The sequence below is a fragment of the Lynx canadensis genome, chromosome B4, assembly GCF_007474595.2.
Source record: "Lynx canadensis isolate LIC74 chromosome B4, mLynCan4.pri.v2, whole genome shotgun sequence".
NCBI lineage: Eukaryota > Metazoa > Chordata > Mammalia > Carnivora > Felidae > Lynx > Lynx canadensis.
In genome coordinates this window covers 62,080,729-62,100,572 of record NC_044309.1, presented here as the reverse complement: position 1 = coordinate 62,100,572, position 19,844 = coordinate 62,080,729, and the positions used below count along the sequence as shown (strand labels likewise).

Genomic DNA, 19,844 nt, shown 5'->3' with positions numbered 1-19,844 from the left:
TTAGTCATACATTCCTCACTATTTGATGGTATGCCATGAGCTATGCACTGAGGGGGTAGGGAGACACAAAAGCAGAATCTCCAGTTTGGACCCTTTAGCTACATACCTGGACAACTAGAAACCCAGCAGGTATCTTTGTAGGACCATAGAAAACTGTGTGGTTGCCTCAGGCCAAAACCAAAAGTATAAAACGGGAATATTTTCAGATTTTTAGGTATTATTTTAATATCAGGTTAATGTTTTAAAGCCCACAGAATCCATCCACTTGAAGAGCTAGGTGCAGGAGAAATAGCTACCCACAAGACACAGCCCGGTCCCCCAGGAGCTTCTGCTTTGCTGAGAAGACAGGCACGTGAACAGGCAGTTACTGGGCAGTATGGGGAGTATGTGGGATGGCAGTGTGAGCAGTATGTGGGAGCACAGAGAGGGACCCACCTGGCCTAGCAGTGGGCTGTGACAGGGCAGGTTTGTCAGAGGACGTGACATCCTCACTGGGACTGGAAGGGTCAGCGGGGGCTGGAGTTCAGCCACTTGTAAGAGTTGGTCCCAGAAGGTGAGGGGAGTTGACAGGCACTGCTCTCAGGACCTGGACACCAGAGAGAGTGAAGACTGTAGTGATAAGTGTGTGAGGACAGGAGAAAAGGAGAAGGGGCTGCCCTTTTGACCATGCTCCAGCCTCAGTTCCGAACGGGTGCAAGAAGCCCCCATGTGACAGAGGCAAGCAGGGCAGCCGTGAGGAAGGCCTGTGGACCAAAGGGAGGGTAGGGTGCTGCCCTGCTTTCCCGTATGCACCTGGTTTGGGTTTGTGAGAAGCCTGGTTATACTCTTACTTTCCTGTCTTTAGATTCTTATGCGAATTTTAAAAATAACCCTACCGTAAATTGAGGTGCTTTGATTAGACCATTGGTTCTTTTAATACAGGAGAACTTTAAAAATAAAACACAAGAAGGTATGAGTCATTTGGACCTCTTTTCTGATTCACCATTCGGAAATAGGCTTGCTGTTTCTCTTCCCAGGTGCTGAAGCAACAAGTATTGAGTGGTACTGCTGCTGGGCCTTGGTCCCAGAATGCCTGGAAGGTCCTGGCACCTTCTACTCTGTTGTTACGGAGGAGCAAGGAGATGAGGGGACAAACCACCATCTACACAGTCCATGTAGCTGGGGTTGCCTTGTGGCTTTCTGCCCCAGCCCTATGTCACAGGGGCCAGGTCCTGCTTCCAGTCACCCTGCCCTTGTCTGTAGATGATTTCCTTTTCTTCAGTGTCTTCTGTTTTTGTTCTGTATTTTGGTCTGTGTTACGGCCTTGATCCCTGTTGTTGCACTCATTCTTGTCGCTGAATAGATTTCCTTTGAATGGATATACGACAGTGTATATATATGTCCATTTTATTGTAGATGGATATCTGGTTATCTCTGGTTTGGGGCTATTAAGAAGAGTTGCGAGCAATGTAATAAATGTCTTTTGGTCAACATCTGTCTGCAGTGCTATTGGGTATGATCTCTGGAGTAGACTTGGTTGATCATCCGTGCACTTCTTATTAGGCTTTCATGAAACTCCCTGCAGTTCTCCAAAGTGGCTTCATCAATTTACAGTAGTTTTTCAAAGTTCCAGTTTCTGCACATCCTCCCCCAACACTGATGTGATATTTTTCATTTTAGACATTTTAGCTGGAATCATTTTATAATTTTTTATATTACACATTTTTAATTCTACTTTAGTGTGACCCATATTCTTTAAAAAAAAGTTTTTTGAATGTCTGTTTATTTTGAGAGAGAGAGAGAGAGAGAGAGAGAGAGAGATTGTGCACAAGTGAGGGAGGGGCAGAGAGAGAGGGAGACACAGAATCCCAAGCAGGCTCTAGGCTCTGAGTTGTCAGCACAGAGCCTGATGTGGGGCTTGAAGCCATGGACCATGAGATCATGATCTGAGCTGAAGTCTGACACTTACCTGACTGAGCCACCCAGGAGTCCCAATGTGATCCATATTCTTAACTCTCTGCAGAAAGTGTCATGTTCATTTACAACTTGAAGCCATTTGGTGGCCCTGCCTGGACTCTCTGTCTCCCATCTTTCCACTTATTTAAATTCTCCATAGATTCTAGGATGTCATTAAAAAAAACCTTTTAATGTTTATTTATTTTTGAGAGAGAGACAGAGACAGAGCATTAGTGGGTGAGGGGCAAAGAGCGAGGGAGACACAGAATCCAAAGCAGGTTCCAGGCTCTGAGCTGTCAGCACAGAGCCTGACGCAGGGCTCGAACCCACAAACTGCAAGATCATGACCTAAGCTGAAGTCGGATGCTTAACCTACTGAGCCACCCAGACCCCTTAGGATGTCATTAATCCTTTGTTTTTCATTAATCTCTCATTTCTTAGAACTCCATTGAAATTGTACCTTTATATTTCACAATTACTCAGCCATGTAACGCGTGTTTGCATTCTTACTACCAATGCTGAATGTCCTTTGGAGGGCAGGGGACTAGATCTTATTACCCTTTGGCACCTAGAAAAGTGCACAGAGTAATTAGTCAACATTTATTAAATTCCAGTGAGGATGTCCTGTCTATGGAGAAGGGTGGTACAGGAAGGGGCTTTCTTTGGCTAGTTCTGGAGAAGGTAATAGGTAGGAGAAGATCCTAATGATAATAATAAGCCGGTTATGCCTGAAAAAGGCCTGTTGGTACTGCTGGGGCACAGCAAGACCGTGGAGACCCTTTTGAAGCACCAGAGGTAATTCAAGAGTTGAAAATAGGGGACAGTGTAGGGACAGGTAAGACAGATCACCAAAACCTAGGGGCTAGAGGCACAGTCTGGGCAATGAGGGGTATCACTGTGGTGGTAGAGGTGGTTTATACTGAGGCTGGTCTATCGACAGTGTTAGCCGGTGTCCTTCCCAGGAGGACTCTGTGTATACAGTAGACACAATGTCCTGTACTTATGAAACAATGGAAGGGCTTTTTTGGTGAATGAGAAAGGAAGATCCTTGGAGCAGTAACATTTTATATAAAACAAGCAAGGGCTGTATATTTGTGCTTGCGATGCATGATTTTTTCATCTGTACCTATCATAGACATCTTCCTAGGATAAAGAATTATGTTAGGCTCGTGTTATTTCTTAGCCAAAAAGGTTTTTTCGAAGGCAAAGAACAGATTCCAGGTATGTTTCTGCCCTTACAACACTCTCATTTTTTTCTTGGTGAAAATGAAGATTTACATTTTCAGGGCCACCCAGTTTCCTTTGGTGCCATTTGATACATGCCAGCTCCCCCAAAGCCTTTTCTTCCCTTTCACATATGTTTCCTGGCTTGGCGATGCAACTACATGACTAAATTGTTCAAGCTGAATCCCTGTGTATTCCATCCATTTTGTTGGCAAGATATTCTAGCGGCTTTCCTCCTGTTAGCAGCATTCGTGGTAGAAAATTGGTGAATAATTCATTTTGGTTTTGCTCCTGCTTTAAAAAAAGAACCCAGCAGGGCAGAGATATTCAACAGATTATTTCATTTTTAAAATTTTAGCAGAAATAAACAAGATGATTAGTTTAAAATGTAATTCATAGTCAGTGAGTTAAAAGACTTGAGTTGCTGATTACAGATAGTTCAACTAGCCCCCTAAAATGTAATTAGCTTTTGGCATGATTCCAAATGGCTTCTTTACACTTAAATTTGCAAAAAATTTTCTGACGCTGTTTCAGTATTTCAAATAGTTTTCAAAGAGTTTACTAGCAACATTGATCTGAATTCATATGCACTAGGTGACGTCTCTTGAGTTTCTGGAGACAATACGTATGTATTAAAAGGGGTAAGTTAACAGTGTTGACCTTCCTAGTGTTATAGGAGGGTAAGTTGCTTTTAGGTTTGTGGTTTACTTTACTTTTTAAACGTATTTGGGTTGTAGCCTGTGTAAAAATATTTTTTTTAAAAATTCAAGTTACAATACTGAGATTATAACTGAAAAAATATTATTTATTATTTCTTTTCTGTTACTATGGCATTGCAAGTCTAGAAAATATAAGAAACTGAAGACAACTTGCAGGGTAAGGCCAAAATGTGAACTTCACAATTTAAATACAAATTTCTACATTAGCATTTACAGTTACTCCTTGCACTTGCAGTTATTCCACATTAGCACTTACAGTTATTCCTTCAAGCTGCCGTTAGACATAAGAAAGTATTCTTGTTGCAATTCTGTTGCCTTTTTCCACGAGTTAAAAAATATTTGTTATTATGGATAATATCAAATATGTACAAAAGTAGAGCAGAGGGCATAAAGAACCTCTACACACCCATTAACCAGTTACAACAATCATAACTCACGGCCAATCTTGCTTTATTCATACCCCCACCCTCTTCTGTGCCCTTACCCCCAGTCCTTCATTTTGAAGCAAATCCCAGACATCATCTCATTTCCTATGGATATATTTTAGTATGGGTTTCTGAAAGGTAAGGATCCTTAAATTATATAACCACAATACCATTATCACACTTTAAAAATTAACAGTGATTCTCTAGTATCATATTTCCAATCAATGCTTCAAGTTTTCCTGCTCATAAGTGGGTATTTTTAGTAATGGTTTGTTTGAGATAGCATCTAAACAATGTCTGCACTTTGTTTGATACATCTCTTATATCTCGTTTAACTTTTTTTTAAAAAATGTTTATTTTTGAAAGAGAGAGAGACAAAACATGAGCAGAGGAGGGGCAGAGAGAGAGAGAGAGAGAGAGAGAGAGAGAGAGAGAGACATAGAATCCAAAGCAGGCTCCAGGCTCTGAACTGTCAGCACAGAGCCCAATGTGGGGCTCGAACTCATGAACCATGAGATGCGTGAACTGAGCCGAAGTCAGATGCTTAACTGACTAAGCCACCCAGAATCCCTCTTATGTCTCATTTAACTTACAGATGCCCTCTTCCTTCTTCCCTCCTTCCCCCCACCCCTGCCCCTACTACAATATATTTGTTGAAGAACCTGACATCATTTGTTTTGTGGAATGCCAACTTTCTGGATTTGTCACATTGCATCCCTGTGGCGTTATGTAACGTGTTCTGGTGTTCTTTGTATTTGATGTAAACTGGTAATAAAGGGCTTGCTCAAGTTTAATTTTCTTTCTTTTCTTTTCTTTTCTTTCTTTCTTTCTTTCTTTCTTTCTTATTTTTTTTTTTTAGACAAGACTACTTCATAGGTAGTGACATATGTATTCATCAGGAGGACATCTGGATGTTAATCTCCCTCTCTATGATGTTAAAATTGGTTAGTCAGCTTTAGGCACCTCATTTATCCTGATCCATCCATTATGAAGTATCCTATCAGCTCGTCACCTAATAATTTTAGCAGCCATTTATAATCATTGCTGGTAATTATTATATCAGGAAGGAGAGATACCATTTTTAAAAGTAATTTTTAAGACCTGGAGAGTAACCGAATGACAAAATGTTGTGATTTTCCTAAGTTTGATGGTTCTGCCTTCTCTTTTAAAGCCAAGTCACAGAGAATCTTTCCTAAAGTAAGAAGTAGATTGCATCAGCTTAGAAGCTCTGTGAAAAAACAAAGCCCAAAGTGACCCAATCATCCTCCTGTGGAGTTAGTATTCTCTCAGGAGACAGTTTCTCAGCCCCAAGCCTAAAAGGGATAAGGCAGTATTTTTGTTTTTATTTTTGTCAAATAACAAAGCTTGGACTTCATCAAGCTTTCAGTGTATACTGCATGATTTGTATGTTAACATTTTATTAAAAATACCAACAGAGAGGAAGGGATTGGAAAACACCATTGAAATATCCCCACTCTTTCAACCCAGTTCTCTGTTGGGGGTTGAGTGTTGGGGCAATGAGTAAAGCCTCATCCCTGAGCCTCACCTGGCTATCATTGATGACTTTTTTACTGCCAACTTTGGAGGGAAAGGAGGAAAGGGAAGAGGATGAATTGGCAGGGTCTGAGAAGGCTGTTCCCAACCAGTAGCTACTTGCTGAGAGGAATTCAAGATGAAGTAATCCTCTACTTTGGAAGCTAACTTAGAAGTTATTTGAGCTAATCTCTTTGCTAATCTAAGAATCTCTCCAAGAGTTCAACAACTGACAGAAGACTTACCTTCACATTTTATACTGTTTCAGTGCTCATCTCATTCTGCTTCTTTAATTTTGTATATCTTGTTTTCACTACTGGATTATATATTTTGTGAAGACAAGGAATATATCTAATTATTCTATTTAACCCTATTTAATATAGGGTGTCAAGCAGAAACACAGCGGTTAAAGCAGTGAAAATAGATTTTATTCAGTAACTGCTGACAGCAGGGGAGAGAGCTGAGTGCCATTCTCAGTTGTGCAGAGGTGATTGGGCATTTTAGAGGGAAAGTGAGAGAGCAGGGCAAGCTGGGACTCAGAAGAGGCCAAGAAGTGGAAAATTACAAAGGAATGGTCATCTAAGTGCATTTAGGCTGGCTGTGTCTGCTGGCTGGCAGTTATCCTCTTGCAGACACAGGGAGGCAGGCCCTCTCCTTCCTGATGATTGCATTTTAAAGGAATGGCTCTCAGGTCCTTGAGAAAGACTTGTGAGTTGTAGGAGATATGTATTCACAATTGTGAACCCTTTGGAGAAAATGATCTGAGACAGAGAGGTCAGAGGCCTTTTGTCAGGTATCGGCTAGAGCCAATAGTAAATTCTCCCGGTGGCATTGAGCTTTCTCAGGCCACGGTTCTAATGGGGGCAGGGGTCCTCCTCGAGATGAGCCTCACGTCGCTAGACACCATGCTGGAGTTTGGTGTCTCCTGGTGCACAGGTTTGCGTGAAGTTTGTGGTTTGCTGAAAGTTCTGCAGTTCTCAAGGGTGTAGACCACCACTTAATGAGTTTGTGTTGACTGAACACATGTAAATAGATTCAGGTTTTGTTTTTTTTAATAAATTCACATTTTTTATTTTTTATTTTTTTTTTAACGTTTATTCATTTTTGAGACAGAGAGAGACAGAGCATGAACGGGGGAGGGTCAGAGAGAGGGAGACACAGAATCCGAAACAGGCTCCAGGCTCCGAGCTGTCAGCACAGAGCCCGACGCGGGGCTCAAACTCACCGACCGCGAGATCGTGACCTGAGCGGAAGTTGGCCGCTCAACCGACTGAGCCACCCAGGCGCCCCAATGAATTCACATTTAAATCAATTCCATTTCCTCTACCCTGAAAAGGAATGGGGTCAGTTGGAATGCTTTTCACCTTCTCTTAGTGCCTAGACACAGCCAGGAGACCGGAGCACCACCTGCGTTTGTTATTTTCCTACCTTCCCTGGGTCTAACTGGCCGTTGTCCTTAGTAGGGATGATGGCTGTACTTCCCTTTTCTTGAAGCGTAGCACCTTCACTTATGAATAAGAGACTTCATCTCCCTACCATAGATATTCTGATTTTTTAAAAGAAATAATTCAGTATGGATCAATCTGTTATAAAGATGATGACATATTTTACTATCTACTGCAGTTTTCTGAGCACTTTAAAAAAGGACAGTTTAAATGTCTCTTACCCAGGGAATCATACGTAGCAGGACATCATTTCTGTCGTAAACTTTCATCAGACTTCTCCTTTTTGGCGTTTATCTCAGGTTGTAATGTATTTATATATATATGATAATTTTTAAATATATGTCATGGAAACTGTCTTTACTTGTTCACTTTTTAAAGACCAGCACCTACCACAGTGCCTAGCACTAGTAAATCTATTTAAAAATGATCTATTTAATGACTAAATGAACGGCCTTCCACCTTACTTTGTCTTTTCCTGTAAGACCCTGTTGACAGTATACAAATGCTGTTTAATTAAACCTTGGTAAATGACTGTTTGTGAAATCTCATGGACCCTGAGTCGTGTTTCAATGATTCTTCTTCTCTTTGTAGGTTCCTTACCTACTCCTACCTCTTGGCCTTCAACGTGTGGCTTCTGCTTGCACCTGTTACCCTGTGCTATGACTGGCAGGTGGGCAGTATTCCCCTGGTAGAGACCATATGGGACACACGGAACTTGGCCACCATCCTTCTGGCAGTTGTGATGACCTTACTGAGCCTTCATTGTTTAGCAGCCTTCAAGGTAATTTTCTTAAGATCCAGATGAACTCTCAGCATTTGAAGACAGACACTCTAAACTTACTTAGTATTGCCTCCCCCCACAGGGGTCTGGGTCTAAACTGAATCTACTCTTTTGTCTAAAAACCTGAAAAATTTAAATTTTTCTAGGTAAGTAATATACGTCTTAAAGACCTTCATAGACTTAACATATCATGGCCACCTTAATTATATGATATCTTTTACTGTTCTACCAAGCCTGTAGAAATTGGATCTGAAATTTAATATTTGCAAACTTTTTTCCTGCTATAGTTGACTAATTTTTGAAGTAACTTGTTTGATTTCATGTAATGATAAATGAGATAATGATAATATATTCATAAGTGCTTAAAATATGGTTAAGATGCTACTCCCGCTAATGACTCCCTGACTGCCTGAGTTGGTTGGGTGATTCTCACTTCAAAAAAAAATGATATAAAGCTGGAAAAAAAATCACCAAATGCAACCATTTCAAAAATGACCAAAGACAGCAAAGAACTTGAAAATGTTTACTTATGAAAAACTGCTACTGCATTGGATGAGATGCTTCTTGCCCAAGGGTCTTCCCATCCCCACCCCACTCCATTCCACACACACCCCCACCAGCTGGTGTGAAAGAAACCAGAAATTTACTGGTTAGAGGTGGCTGATTTGGTTTGGGAGCATAGCATAGCAGCAGAAAACTTAAGGGGGAACTTTTGGAAACAAGAGAGCTATAGAAGGGCTGAGGTAATATACTCTGCATGCATTCGTGGCTGGCTGCTAAACAACCTGGGCCTCCCCAGGGAGCACAAGCAAAATTGAAAGCCTGGGGAGACTTATTTATTTGCTGCAAATTTGAATGAATTTTTTAACCCATACACGGGTTGGTCAGCAGAGAGGGGAAGCTTCATTGGCCTGAGTTGTCACTGTACAACCTCTGTTGAAATCACTGTGTGATCAAAAAGCTGTGTAGGCACAAGAGAGATTCCCCCAGAGATTCGGGCAAAAGAAAAAATAAAAAACTGAGCAAAAATTTCAGCTCTCTGCAGAGGAAGTAGATTTTTCATTTTGAGTCTAGGCAAATTCATTATATATTAAAACAGTAAAACCAGCAGATTTCAGTCGAACAGAATGGAATATAGAGTCACTACAATGTATGACACACAATGCCTAGTTTTTTTTTTTATCAGATTCTGGACATGTAAAGGAGCAGGAGAGTGTGACTCAAACTTGGGGTGGGGGGTGCTGGGAATAGTAAGTAGAAAACAGAATAGAATTGAGAATCCAAAGGTAAGCTCACGTTTACATGCTCTTGATTTTTGACAAAGTGACCAAGATAATTCAATGGGGAAAGGGTAGTCTTTTAAATAATAAGTACTGAAATGATGGAATATCAATAAGGAAAAAAAATGTGACATTAACCCTTCCCTCATACTGTATACCTATAAATGAATTCTAAGTGGCTCGTGGTCTTAAACAAAAGAGTTAAATAATACCAAAAATTCTAAAAGGAAATAGGAGAAAAATCTTTGCAGACTGGGGTTAAACAAAGATTTCTTAGGACACGTAAAGTACAGACTATAAAAGAAAAAGATGAACAAATTGAACATTTGCTCATTAAAAATTTTGCTCATCAAAAGATAATGTTAAGTCACTCAAAAGGCAAGTCACATTGGGAGAAAGTGTTTGCAAAACATATCTACGAAGGACTTGGATCTGGGATAGTTAAAGAGCTCTTAAAATTTAGAAATAAGACAAATAACTCATTAAAAATAGGCAAAAGATTCAGAATCTTCACAGAAAAAGGTATGCAAAGGTTAATAAACATGCAGAAAGATGCTTAGCATTATTGGTCATTAGGGAAATGCTAATTAAAGCCACAAAAAGATACCACTGCATATCCACTAGAATGACTGCAATTAAAAAGATTTATGAGACTAAGTGTTGGCCAGAATGTGGGTCAACTGGAACCCTCATTCTGATGAGGAAATGTTGGCAGTTTCTTAAAAAGTTAAATATGAAGCTAAGCAATTCTCCTCAAAGAAAGATAGAAAGAGGTCCATATGAGTCTTGTAAGTAAGTATTCATAATAGCTGAAAAATGGAAACAATCCAGTGGATCTCAAAATGTAAATGGGTAAACTTAATATAGTAAGTTATTCAGAAATGTAAAGGAACAAATAATTTACTTATGCATAAAAAAACATGCGTGAACCTCAAACATATCTTAGTAAATAAAAGAAGCCAGACAGGAGTGCCTGGCTGGCTCAGTCTGTGGAGCATGTGACTCTAGATCTTGGGGTTGTGAGTTTGAGCCCCACATCAGGTGCAGAGTTTACTTAAAAATAAAATAGTAAAAAAAGAAAAGTCAGACCTATAAAACTACTACTGTAAGATTCCGTTCATACAAAATGTCTGTCGTTGTAATTCTACCTTTTCTAGAATTGCCTAGAAATGCCTAGAGAAGGCAGAATTATGACAAAATATGTGAGAATGGGAACTGAAAAGATGTGCAGAGGGGGATGTGGCTGTAAAGAGACTTAAGGGGACTTTTTAGGATACTGATTGCTTTTTAAAAATTTGATTGTGGTGGTAGTTGCTAAACGACCTATGTTCACCAAAACTCACCAAAATAAATATACATGCAACATGGGTGAATTCTGTTGTATGTGGACTATATGTCAATAAAGCTATGTTTTTTAAAAAGATTAAAATGTTACAAACATCAAAAGCAGGAATGAATACAGGACTATTGAATATAAAACATAAACACATGATCCTGAAAATTTGATGAAAAATATGTTTGAATATTAAAACGTTTTTTATATTAAGGAGAAATTCACACAACACACAGTTAACCATTTTTAAGTGTATAATTTAGTGGTACTTAATGTATTCATCATGTTGTGGTAACTATCAGTTCTCCCTAATTTCTTTTTTTTAAATAAGTTTATTTATTTTGAGAGAGACAGACAGTGCGAGTGGGGGAGGGGCAGAGAGAGAGGGAGAGAGAGAGAGAATCCCAAACAGGCTCCATGCTGCCAGTGCAGAGCCCAACCCAGGGCTTGAACTCAAGAAACCTCGACCTCGGCTCATGACCTGAGCCAAAACCAAGAGTCAGAGTCTCAACCAACTGAGCTACCCAGGTGCCTCCTGCTCTCTCTAATTTCAAAACATTTTCATTACTTCACTAAAAGCACCAATCACTCCTAACTCTCCCCTTCTTATCCCATGGTGAACTCTGATCTGCTTTCTGTCACAATGGATTGGCCCATTCTGGATATATGGTATAAGAAGAATTATACAATATGTGACCTTCACTTTGCATAGTATTTTGAAGTTCATCCAAGTTGCGGCATATACCAATACTTAGTTCCTTTTAATTGCTGAATAATATTCCATTGGCTATATATACACCACAAATTGTTTATCCATTCATCAGTTGATGGACATTCAGGTTGTTTTCACCTTTTGGCTATTATGAGCATTGCTATATTACAACATTTGTGTACAGGTTTCTGTGTGGACATTATGTCTTCATTTCTCTTAGATATGTACCTAAGAATGAAATTGCTAGGTCATATGGTAATTATGTACTTAACTTTTTGAGGAACTATTTTTCATAGTGGCTGCACCATTTAATTTCCTACCTGGATTAATGGAATAAATGGTTCCTACATATCCATGCTTGTTATTTTCCATTACTTTGTTTAAAGGCATCCTAGTGGGTAAGAAGAGATACATCTTTATGGTTTTGATTTGAATTTCTTTAATGGCCAATGATGAACATCTTTTCATGTGCTTATTGGCCATCTGTGTATCTTTGGAGATATATCTATGCAAGTCCTTTGCTTGTTTTTCACTTGGGTTGTCTTTTTGTTGTTGAGTTGTAAGAGTTCTTTATATATTTAGGATATTAAATCCCCAACAGCTAAATGATCTGCAAATATTTTCTCCCATTCTCTAGATTGTCTTTTCACAGTCTCAGTAGTGTCCTTTAATGCACACAAGTTTTTAATAAAGTCCAATTTCTTTTCTTTTTTTTCCTTCTCCCTCTCCCTCTCCCTCTCCCTCTCCCTCTCCCTCTCCCTCCCTCTTCTTCTTCGCCTTCTTCTCCTCCTCCTCCTCTTTCTCCTCCTTCCCGTCCTTCCCTTCCTTCTCTTCCTTCTCTTCCTTCTCTTCCTTCTCCTTGTTACTGATTGCTTTTGTTTTCAAACCTAAGAATCCGTTGCCAAAGCTGAGGTCATGAAGATTTATGACTCTATTTAATAGAAGAATTTTATAGTTTTAGCTCTTATATTTGGGTCCTTGATCCCTTTTGAGTTAATTTTTTTATATGTAGTGGGATGGGAATTGAGCTTCATTTTTTTTTTTTTTTTGCTGGTAGTTATCCACTTATCTCTGCAAGAAACTCTTTTCCCCCCAAACACCTTACCTAAAATAATCCACTTCCTAATCATTTTGTAAATCAAGTTGATAAAGCAAGTATGGTATGAATAACTATCCTCAAGAAACTCTAGCATGCCAATTAGTTACATAAACTTGAGCTCAAATTTCACCTTCTTGGTAAGGCCTACCATATGTACTCTATTTAAAATGCAATCATATATGCTCCACTCTTCTCTCTTTTAACTTTTTTCTTCACTATACTTCCAATTTCTAAAATGCTGTATAACTTTGTTATTTTATGTAACATCTCTTTCCAACTCGAACGTAAGCCCCATGAGGACAGAGATTTTTTTTTTCTCTTTTGTTCACTGCCACATTTCTAGCATCAAGAGCTTGCCACATCCAATATTTATCACCTAAATTTTCTTGTTTTTGCTCAGTATATATCATCTAAATTAATAAAACTATAAAGAGTTAGCAACTCTGTTCAGTTATATTTTGGAATGCAGAACTTTTTTTTAAAGGCTATAAAAGGACCACACACAATATGAGTATGAACTGTTTGGGGTCATGATGAGGTTTGTTTTATTAGAATCTAGCCTTAGCTTATAGTTTGACATGCCTGCCATATTGTTATTGATGTACAGGAGAAAATGTAGTAGAGCACTGGCTTGGTGTGTCAGTAAGGGTTTTCTCCCAACTGATTAAAGGTAGTATTGAGTATTCGTAGGCTGTCATCTTGGTCAGGTGTATTAAATATGAACCTCCATGATGACAGTGGACCCCACACACAGGCGAGCCTTGGCCCTCTCGAGAGTGTCTTTGATAACAAAATGAATGAATGGAAACTTCTTTGGAAGGCTATTAATCCTTTTCTTTCATGGAATTTGTTCCAAAATCCCTTTAATGCATCAGGAAAAAAAAATTAGCAAAGCATTCCAGCTGTGGAAATAGTAAGACTTAGCTCTTTGATGGTGGCTTTCATCTTGAAAGTTCTTTGCAAACATTAACTGAAGCTTCTAGCAATTCTTGGAGGCCACTACACTTTGTACATTTTCTTCTTTCATAGTTCATACACAGAGGTTTAGCATCTAGCTCATATTTGTGCTCTGTTCTTGATCTGCTTACACACTAGAAAGTCTTAAAAGTCAAATTCTTATGCTGGTTAGTAAATAACCTCTTAAAATGGGGATAATGCTAGTTTTTAGATGTGGTGATCGGTTACTAAGGACATGATCTTCAGAGCTCTGACTCCCAAGACAATAAACAGTAGGATTAAGCTTTTATGAAAATAGAAGTCCTGTTTTATGGATGTTTTCCTGTGCTAAAAGAAAACAATGGATAAAATGTTTGTAATAATGGCAGCAAAAGAAACACGGCTTTTTCCATCCAGAGTATTCCCAAGTGATATGTGTATTGCATCTCTATGTGGCGGGGGTTGAAATTATTTTCAGTGTCCTTAAATTTTGAGGTAGTGAGGCCATATAATATATTACTGGTGTGTGTGGCAGGGGCGGGGGAAACATTGGATAAAGAGGCCTAGACATTGAGTCCAGGAAATCGTGGACATTTTTTTTTTTGTTTAATTTTCACCTCTAATTCTCAATTGTACAACAGACACCCTGGCTTGTATTCAGGGAGAATATTTTCTTTTTTCTTTCTTTTCTTTTCTTTTTTTAACGTTTATTTATTTTTGAGACAAAGAGAGACAAAGCATGAACGGGGGAGGGTCAGAGAGAGGGAGACACAGAATCTGAAACAGGCTCCAGGCTCTGAGCGGTCAGCACAGAGCCCGATGCAGGGCTTGAACCCACAAACTGTGAGATTGTGACCTGAGCTGAAGTCGGACGCTTAGCCGACTGAGCCACCCAGGCGCCCCAGGGAGAATATTTTCTATTTAGCTTCACAACTTTAATTCTCTTAATGTTGATTGAGTGACTGTTAGTTAGTAGGATTAGAGCAGTAACAGAACGAAGATCTTGTCTACATAGAGATTATATTTAAATACTTAAAATATGTCACTCTTTGCTAGGTGTTGATAAACATTCTGAATGAGGTCAGGTCTGGCGTCGCAGATAAAGTGACATTTGAACAGCCACATGGCTATTTAGGGAAAAGCATTTCAAATAGAGGGAGAGCAAGTGCCAAGGTCCTGTGGCAGGAAAAGTCCTGGAGTGTTCACAGAACAGCCAGTTAAGCTGACATGGGTGGCAAAGAGTGGGCCAAACGTAGAGCCAAATGAAATGATGCCAAAGAGGTGATGGAGTGTGTGTGTGTGTGTGTGTGTGTGTGTACATAGGATTCAGCTTCTATCTTCTAAGTCTCTGACTACTTTCTCCTCTCCTGCTGTGCTTCTTCTACTTGGCCTGTGGCTATGTTGACAGTCAGGTGGGTTTTGTCTGGTTTTCTTCTTCTGTCATCCTACTTTGTTGTTAACCAGGGTTCTGGAGGAGGGGGGCGTAATCTACCCTGTTACGGTTATATTGACACTTATTTGACGATTTTAATCATTGACTTTACAAAGCTAAAAATTAACACTTGTAATGAATAAAACAGCAGGTGTGTTACTTCCCAATCCCCACCCACCCTGCTCCCCAATCCCACCCTCTATAGGCCTTCTTTGAACATTTTGTTCTTGTACATTTTTACACTTGCTGAAAACAAAAACAAATTCTTTATGCAAGTAAGTTAAGTCATATGCCATTACAGATTGCAGACTCTTCCAGGCCACCTCCACACGCAGTTGGGAGTATTCCTGCAGGAAGCAGCTCGAAGAGTAGATGTTCGACTTCTGACACACTCTTGTCTACGACTGAGTGGGAGGATTAGGACACAGAAGCTAAAGCTAAGCTTTCTTTCTGTAGCAATAACAGCGGGATGAATTTAGAGATTGTTTCTAATCTGCTCTGATTTCATGGCAGTACATATTTCACTGTACTCAAGGAGTAGTTTATTATTTATCATAAAAGAATATACTTGGCATCTTTGCAAATTTAAATGTAGAATTTGCCGTATTCTGTGCCTCCCCTCCATCTCCGCCTCCCATTCACACCCTTTATTCACCAAAAATGCATTTGCTCTTACTCTTTGTGTTGAGGGTAATCACTCTGTTGGGAAGTATGTATAGTAGAGAAAGAGTGTTTAAACCATGAAGGCTTATTATTCTATTCTTTTTTTTTTTTTTTTATGAATAGTGACTGTTTATGCACCAGGAGAACCATAGGCTGAAAATGCATCTAGGTTTTTCATTATTCCTCTTACAGACTATATGTTAGACTGTTGACTTGCAATAGTGATATATATCTGGAAAGCAGCCCATGTAATTTGGATTGTTTAAAGGAATCAATACTGTTGGTCCTACTCTTTAGAGTTGCCTTTTTCCCCTGCTCTCTAATGTGATTTCCCTGCATTACAGAGGAAATATCACTAAATCATATTTAAGAGTAATTTATTTGTTATTGATTCTTCATTACATTCTTACAGGGTGTCTAGACACTTTAAGCTATTTTAAATATCTTTTATAATCTTGTGGCAGACTTGTAAAAGTAAAACCTGAAGAAAAAAGAGAGAATTTAGTGATACCTGACTTTCCCATAATGACCTTAACCATGAGATGCCTTTAAGAATGGACATTAGGCAGTGGAGGTCCCCTCTTCCAGGTATGTGGCTTTCAGGGCTGTGTTTTCATTTATTTGTTTTGTTTGTTTCATTTTTAGTAGAGGTCACAGTTTTTGTCCCAGTTTGTCTATTCCCAGTCTTCCACATCATTCCCTTGCAACCAACATAAATCATAGGCCGTATCTCTGAGTTCTGGAAAACAAGTAAAATTCCTTTAAAAAAATTTTTTTTTTGATATTTATTTTTTTGAGAGAGAGAGCAAGCGAGCTCAAGTGGGGGAGGGGAAGAGAGAGACAGAGACACAGAATCTGAAGCAGGCTCTAGACTCTGAGTCATCAGCACAGAGCCTGATGCGGGGCTCAAACTCATGAACAGTGAGATCATGACCTGAGCCAAAGTCAACCACTTAACTGACTGAGCCATCCAGGGGCCTCAAAACAAGTCAAATTCTTAAGTCTATATGGGGACAAATCTATAGCCTGGCCAGTGGAGGTGACCTCCAGTGACAGCTTGGTAGAAATGGGGGGGCATCTCTTTATCTACAGAGGTGGCTATGTTTATCTCGGGGACCACCCTTCATGCCTGTCCCCCAGCCTTGCCCTTGATTAACCTCTGTGCTAGTCTGTATCACAACCTCCATCAACATTCTCAATAACATAACAGATAGATATCCAATGGACAAACAGATTGTGAGCCTTAGATCTTTCATTGAAATGCCCACACATCTCAACAAAGAGGTAAGATTAGAATAAGAACCGCTGTTGGAGAGTGATTATTTACTCATTGACATTCTTACCTTTTTTCAGAAAGAACTGAAGCAGCTTATAATTACAGTACAGTGGAGTAGACCAGGAGATGGAAAAACTGTTGTGTGTTTGTGTGTGAAAAGAACTGAATTGTAAATATTAGGAGCTTCACTGTCCATCACAACTATTCACCTCTGCCACTGTAGACTGTACCACCACAGACCCATGCAGCTGAACTGAACAAGCTTTCAGATTTCTGGATATTATTTTGCATTTAGTTCAGCCGGATAATAGGCTAAATTATCATGGTGCATGGGTCACTGTGGAACAACTCTTTTAAATTCCAGAATAGCCATTATGAAACCTGGTAAAATAAGCATCTTGTTTTAATATGCCAAGTGGTAAAATAAAATTGAACTTGAGGAATGAAGATTGCATTTAATGGTGAATGGCTCTGAGCCATGGTTGATTTTTTTTTTTTTTTCCTTCTGGCCTACAGTTCTCTTTTCTGTTCTCATTTTCTGCAGACTACCATGTTCTCCATCCTTTTCTATCCTCAATTCATGAAAATCCTCTTCATACTATTATAGATCCAGTCTTTCTAGCCCATTTACTACCCATCCAGTTTGTCCTGCTTTGGGACCATTGCAATCACTGAAAGAAATCCTATTGATATCTTGACATGGTCCATCTGTCCCTGACCACCAGTACCGTGGGAGTAGCCATTGTCTGGGGTGTCTCTCTATCTCACATTTGACCAGATCAGTCGATCCAGCTTTTTGTCACTGCTCTCAGCTGGCTTTTCCACCTGCCACTGTTTTACCCATGGTGATAGCATCTTACTCCTTAGTGGCATAGTTTTTCAGGTCAGTGGCTATAGTCAACTTTGGCCCCTTAGGCCATACTCCAAAGCTGAAATTTTTGTTTATATCATTTTTCTGATTAAAATGTGAACATAAGCTTCCTGTTTCATCAGATGTAGTGTTGGAAATTAGAAAAGTTAGATTTGCACCTCACTGTAAGATGGAAATACTGAAAGATCCATTGCAGCTGCCTTTTTCCACATCCTTTTTGTTTTAATCTTTATTTTTGAGAGAGAGAGAGAGAGAGAGAGAGAGAGGCAGAGTGTGAGTGGAGGAGGAACAGAGAGAGAGGTGGACACAGAATCTGAAGTGTTCTCCAGGCTCTGAGCTGTCAGCACAGAGCCCGACACAGGCCTCAAACTCACGAACTGCAAAATCATGACCTGAGCCAAAGTCAGATGCTCAACGGACTGAGCCACCCAGGCGCCCCTTTCCACATCCTTTTATGTCATCACTTTGCTGTATGTGATACAAATTCTGACTTCTGTTCCGTCTCTTAATTTCTGTTTGGTAGTCTACTTGCAATTCATGACTGTCATCCTCAAATAGGAGCCAATCCCTTTCATATTGGAGGCAGCCCAGGTGTGCACATGGGAGAAAGCTGCTCTGAGTTCTAGATCAAGGGTTTCTGAGACTGGGAGGAGGGAGTCTGGAGTAGAGTGATTAGCAGCACTCACCTGAATCTAAGGCCAGGCTCTCCACTGACCAACTGGGTGGGCTCACCTCATCCAGCCACGTTCCTACATCATGGTGTAGGGTCATTGTGTAGTTAACCGGGGCACGCCACATAAGATATTCAGCACAGTGGCGGGCACATGGGAAACCCAGAATACTTTCAGCTGTCCTTGTAGTCCTTGTCGTCGTCATCGTCATCGTCATCATCATCATCACCACCACCATCATGAAATTGTCACAGATTAACGTCAGAAGCACAATTAGGTCTCTCATCTTTATTTGTAAGAATAATCATAAAAACTAAAACCAAAAACCAAATAAACATAATCCAGCTGGACTGACTTTTTGATTCTGTATATTTCAATATACAGTCATGCTTTTCACGATAAAAAAAATACTTGTAATGCTACTGAAGATTAATCGCCCACTGCCCCCACCCCCCGCCCACCAAACCTCGTTTTATCCCCCATCCTATGTAACAGAGATTAAATTCTTGACCTAAGAGCTAATGGTAGTAACATACTAGTTATTACTAGTATGTTTACTAGTAAACATACAAGTTTTTAATGCTTCAGCATATTTTGGAATTTGTAAGCAGGTATGTTGAAATGTAACAGAAGGGCAGAATCCTAACATAAAACAACTCTTAGTAATAATAATAATAATAATAATAATAAATAATAAATGAATGTTTATTAAGGGAAGAAAATAGTGGCAAATATCACTGACCTATTTGTAAGTGAATATTGGAGTTATCATCTAAACGTCCAAACTATAGAGATAGAGTGGATGTCCTTAAAGGTTTTTGAGAGTTTAGCAAAATAGACAGGATATAAGAAAGAAATCATTTTCTTTTATTGTTGCTGTTCTTCAAACCTTTTCCTGTCATTGCTGGATTTCTCCATTCCATTCGGTGGTGACCATTGGAGCAAAATAGACACTAGAAATGCACCTTTTTATTCAGTGGCTACTTAAAAATCAGAGGCCCTTGAGCAAAGTCTTCCCCAGGCATTCCTTTCTGTCCATTATTAATAAGTCACGTGTGAAGTCGTTCTCCTTGTACAGGATCGGAACCTTATACGAATCCTTCTTTCTCATGTTCTATGTAATGTACCTGGGGTGCTCTGCTTGGCTTTTGATCTAGGCCTGGCAGGAGTTTTTCCACATCATTAAATAATTTGTTTTATTCTTTGCCTTCACCAGGCAATTATGTTTTCACAAGCCACACTCTTTAATAAGAAAATGGCTTACCTACCCTTTTGATGTTTATACCTCAGTTGGAAGAGTCACTGGATTTATTAATGGAAGCGTTAGATAGTTGCATAATGGAAAAAGGAGTTTTCAAGCATCAGTAACAGCTGTAGTTCTTTTTCTTGAATGTATGCTTTATGATTCTTGGCAAGATCTCATAGTTGATGTTATTATAGGCTTTTACTCAGAATAATTGACACCTTTTGAGTGATAATCTTAACACTTCAAAATTTTTTTTAATTAAA

The 19,844-nt window shown here is 39.4% G+C and overlaps 1 protein-coding gene across 1 annotated transcript in view; it reads left to right on the top strand.

The window, feature by feature from the left end:
• TMTC1 (transmembrane O-mannosyltransferase targeting cadherins 1) overlaps positions 1-19,844 on the top strand; it is a 275,547-nt gene that overhangs the window by 141,252 nt on the left and 114,451 nt on the right. The window contains exon 8 of the mRNA XM_030322084.1: positions 7,873-8,062. Coding sequence (XP_030177944.1) covers positions 7,873-8,062 — 190 coding nt within the window. The remainder of the gene's footprint in view (positions 1-7,872; positions 8,063-19,844) is intronic.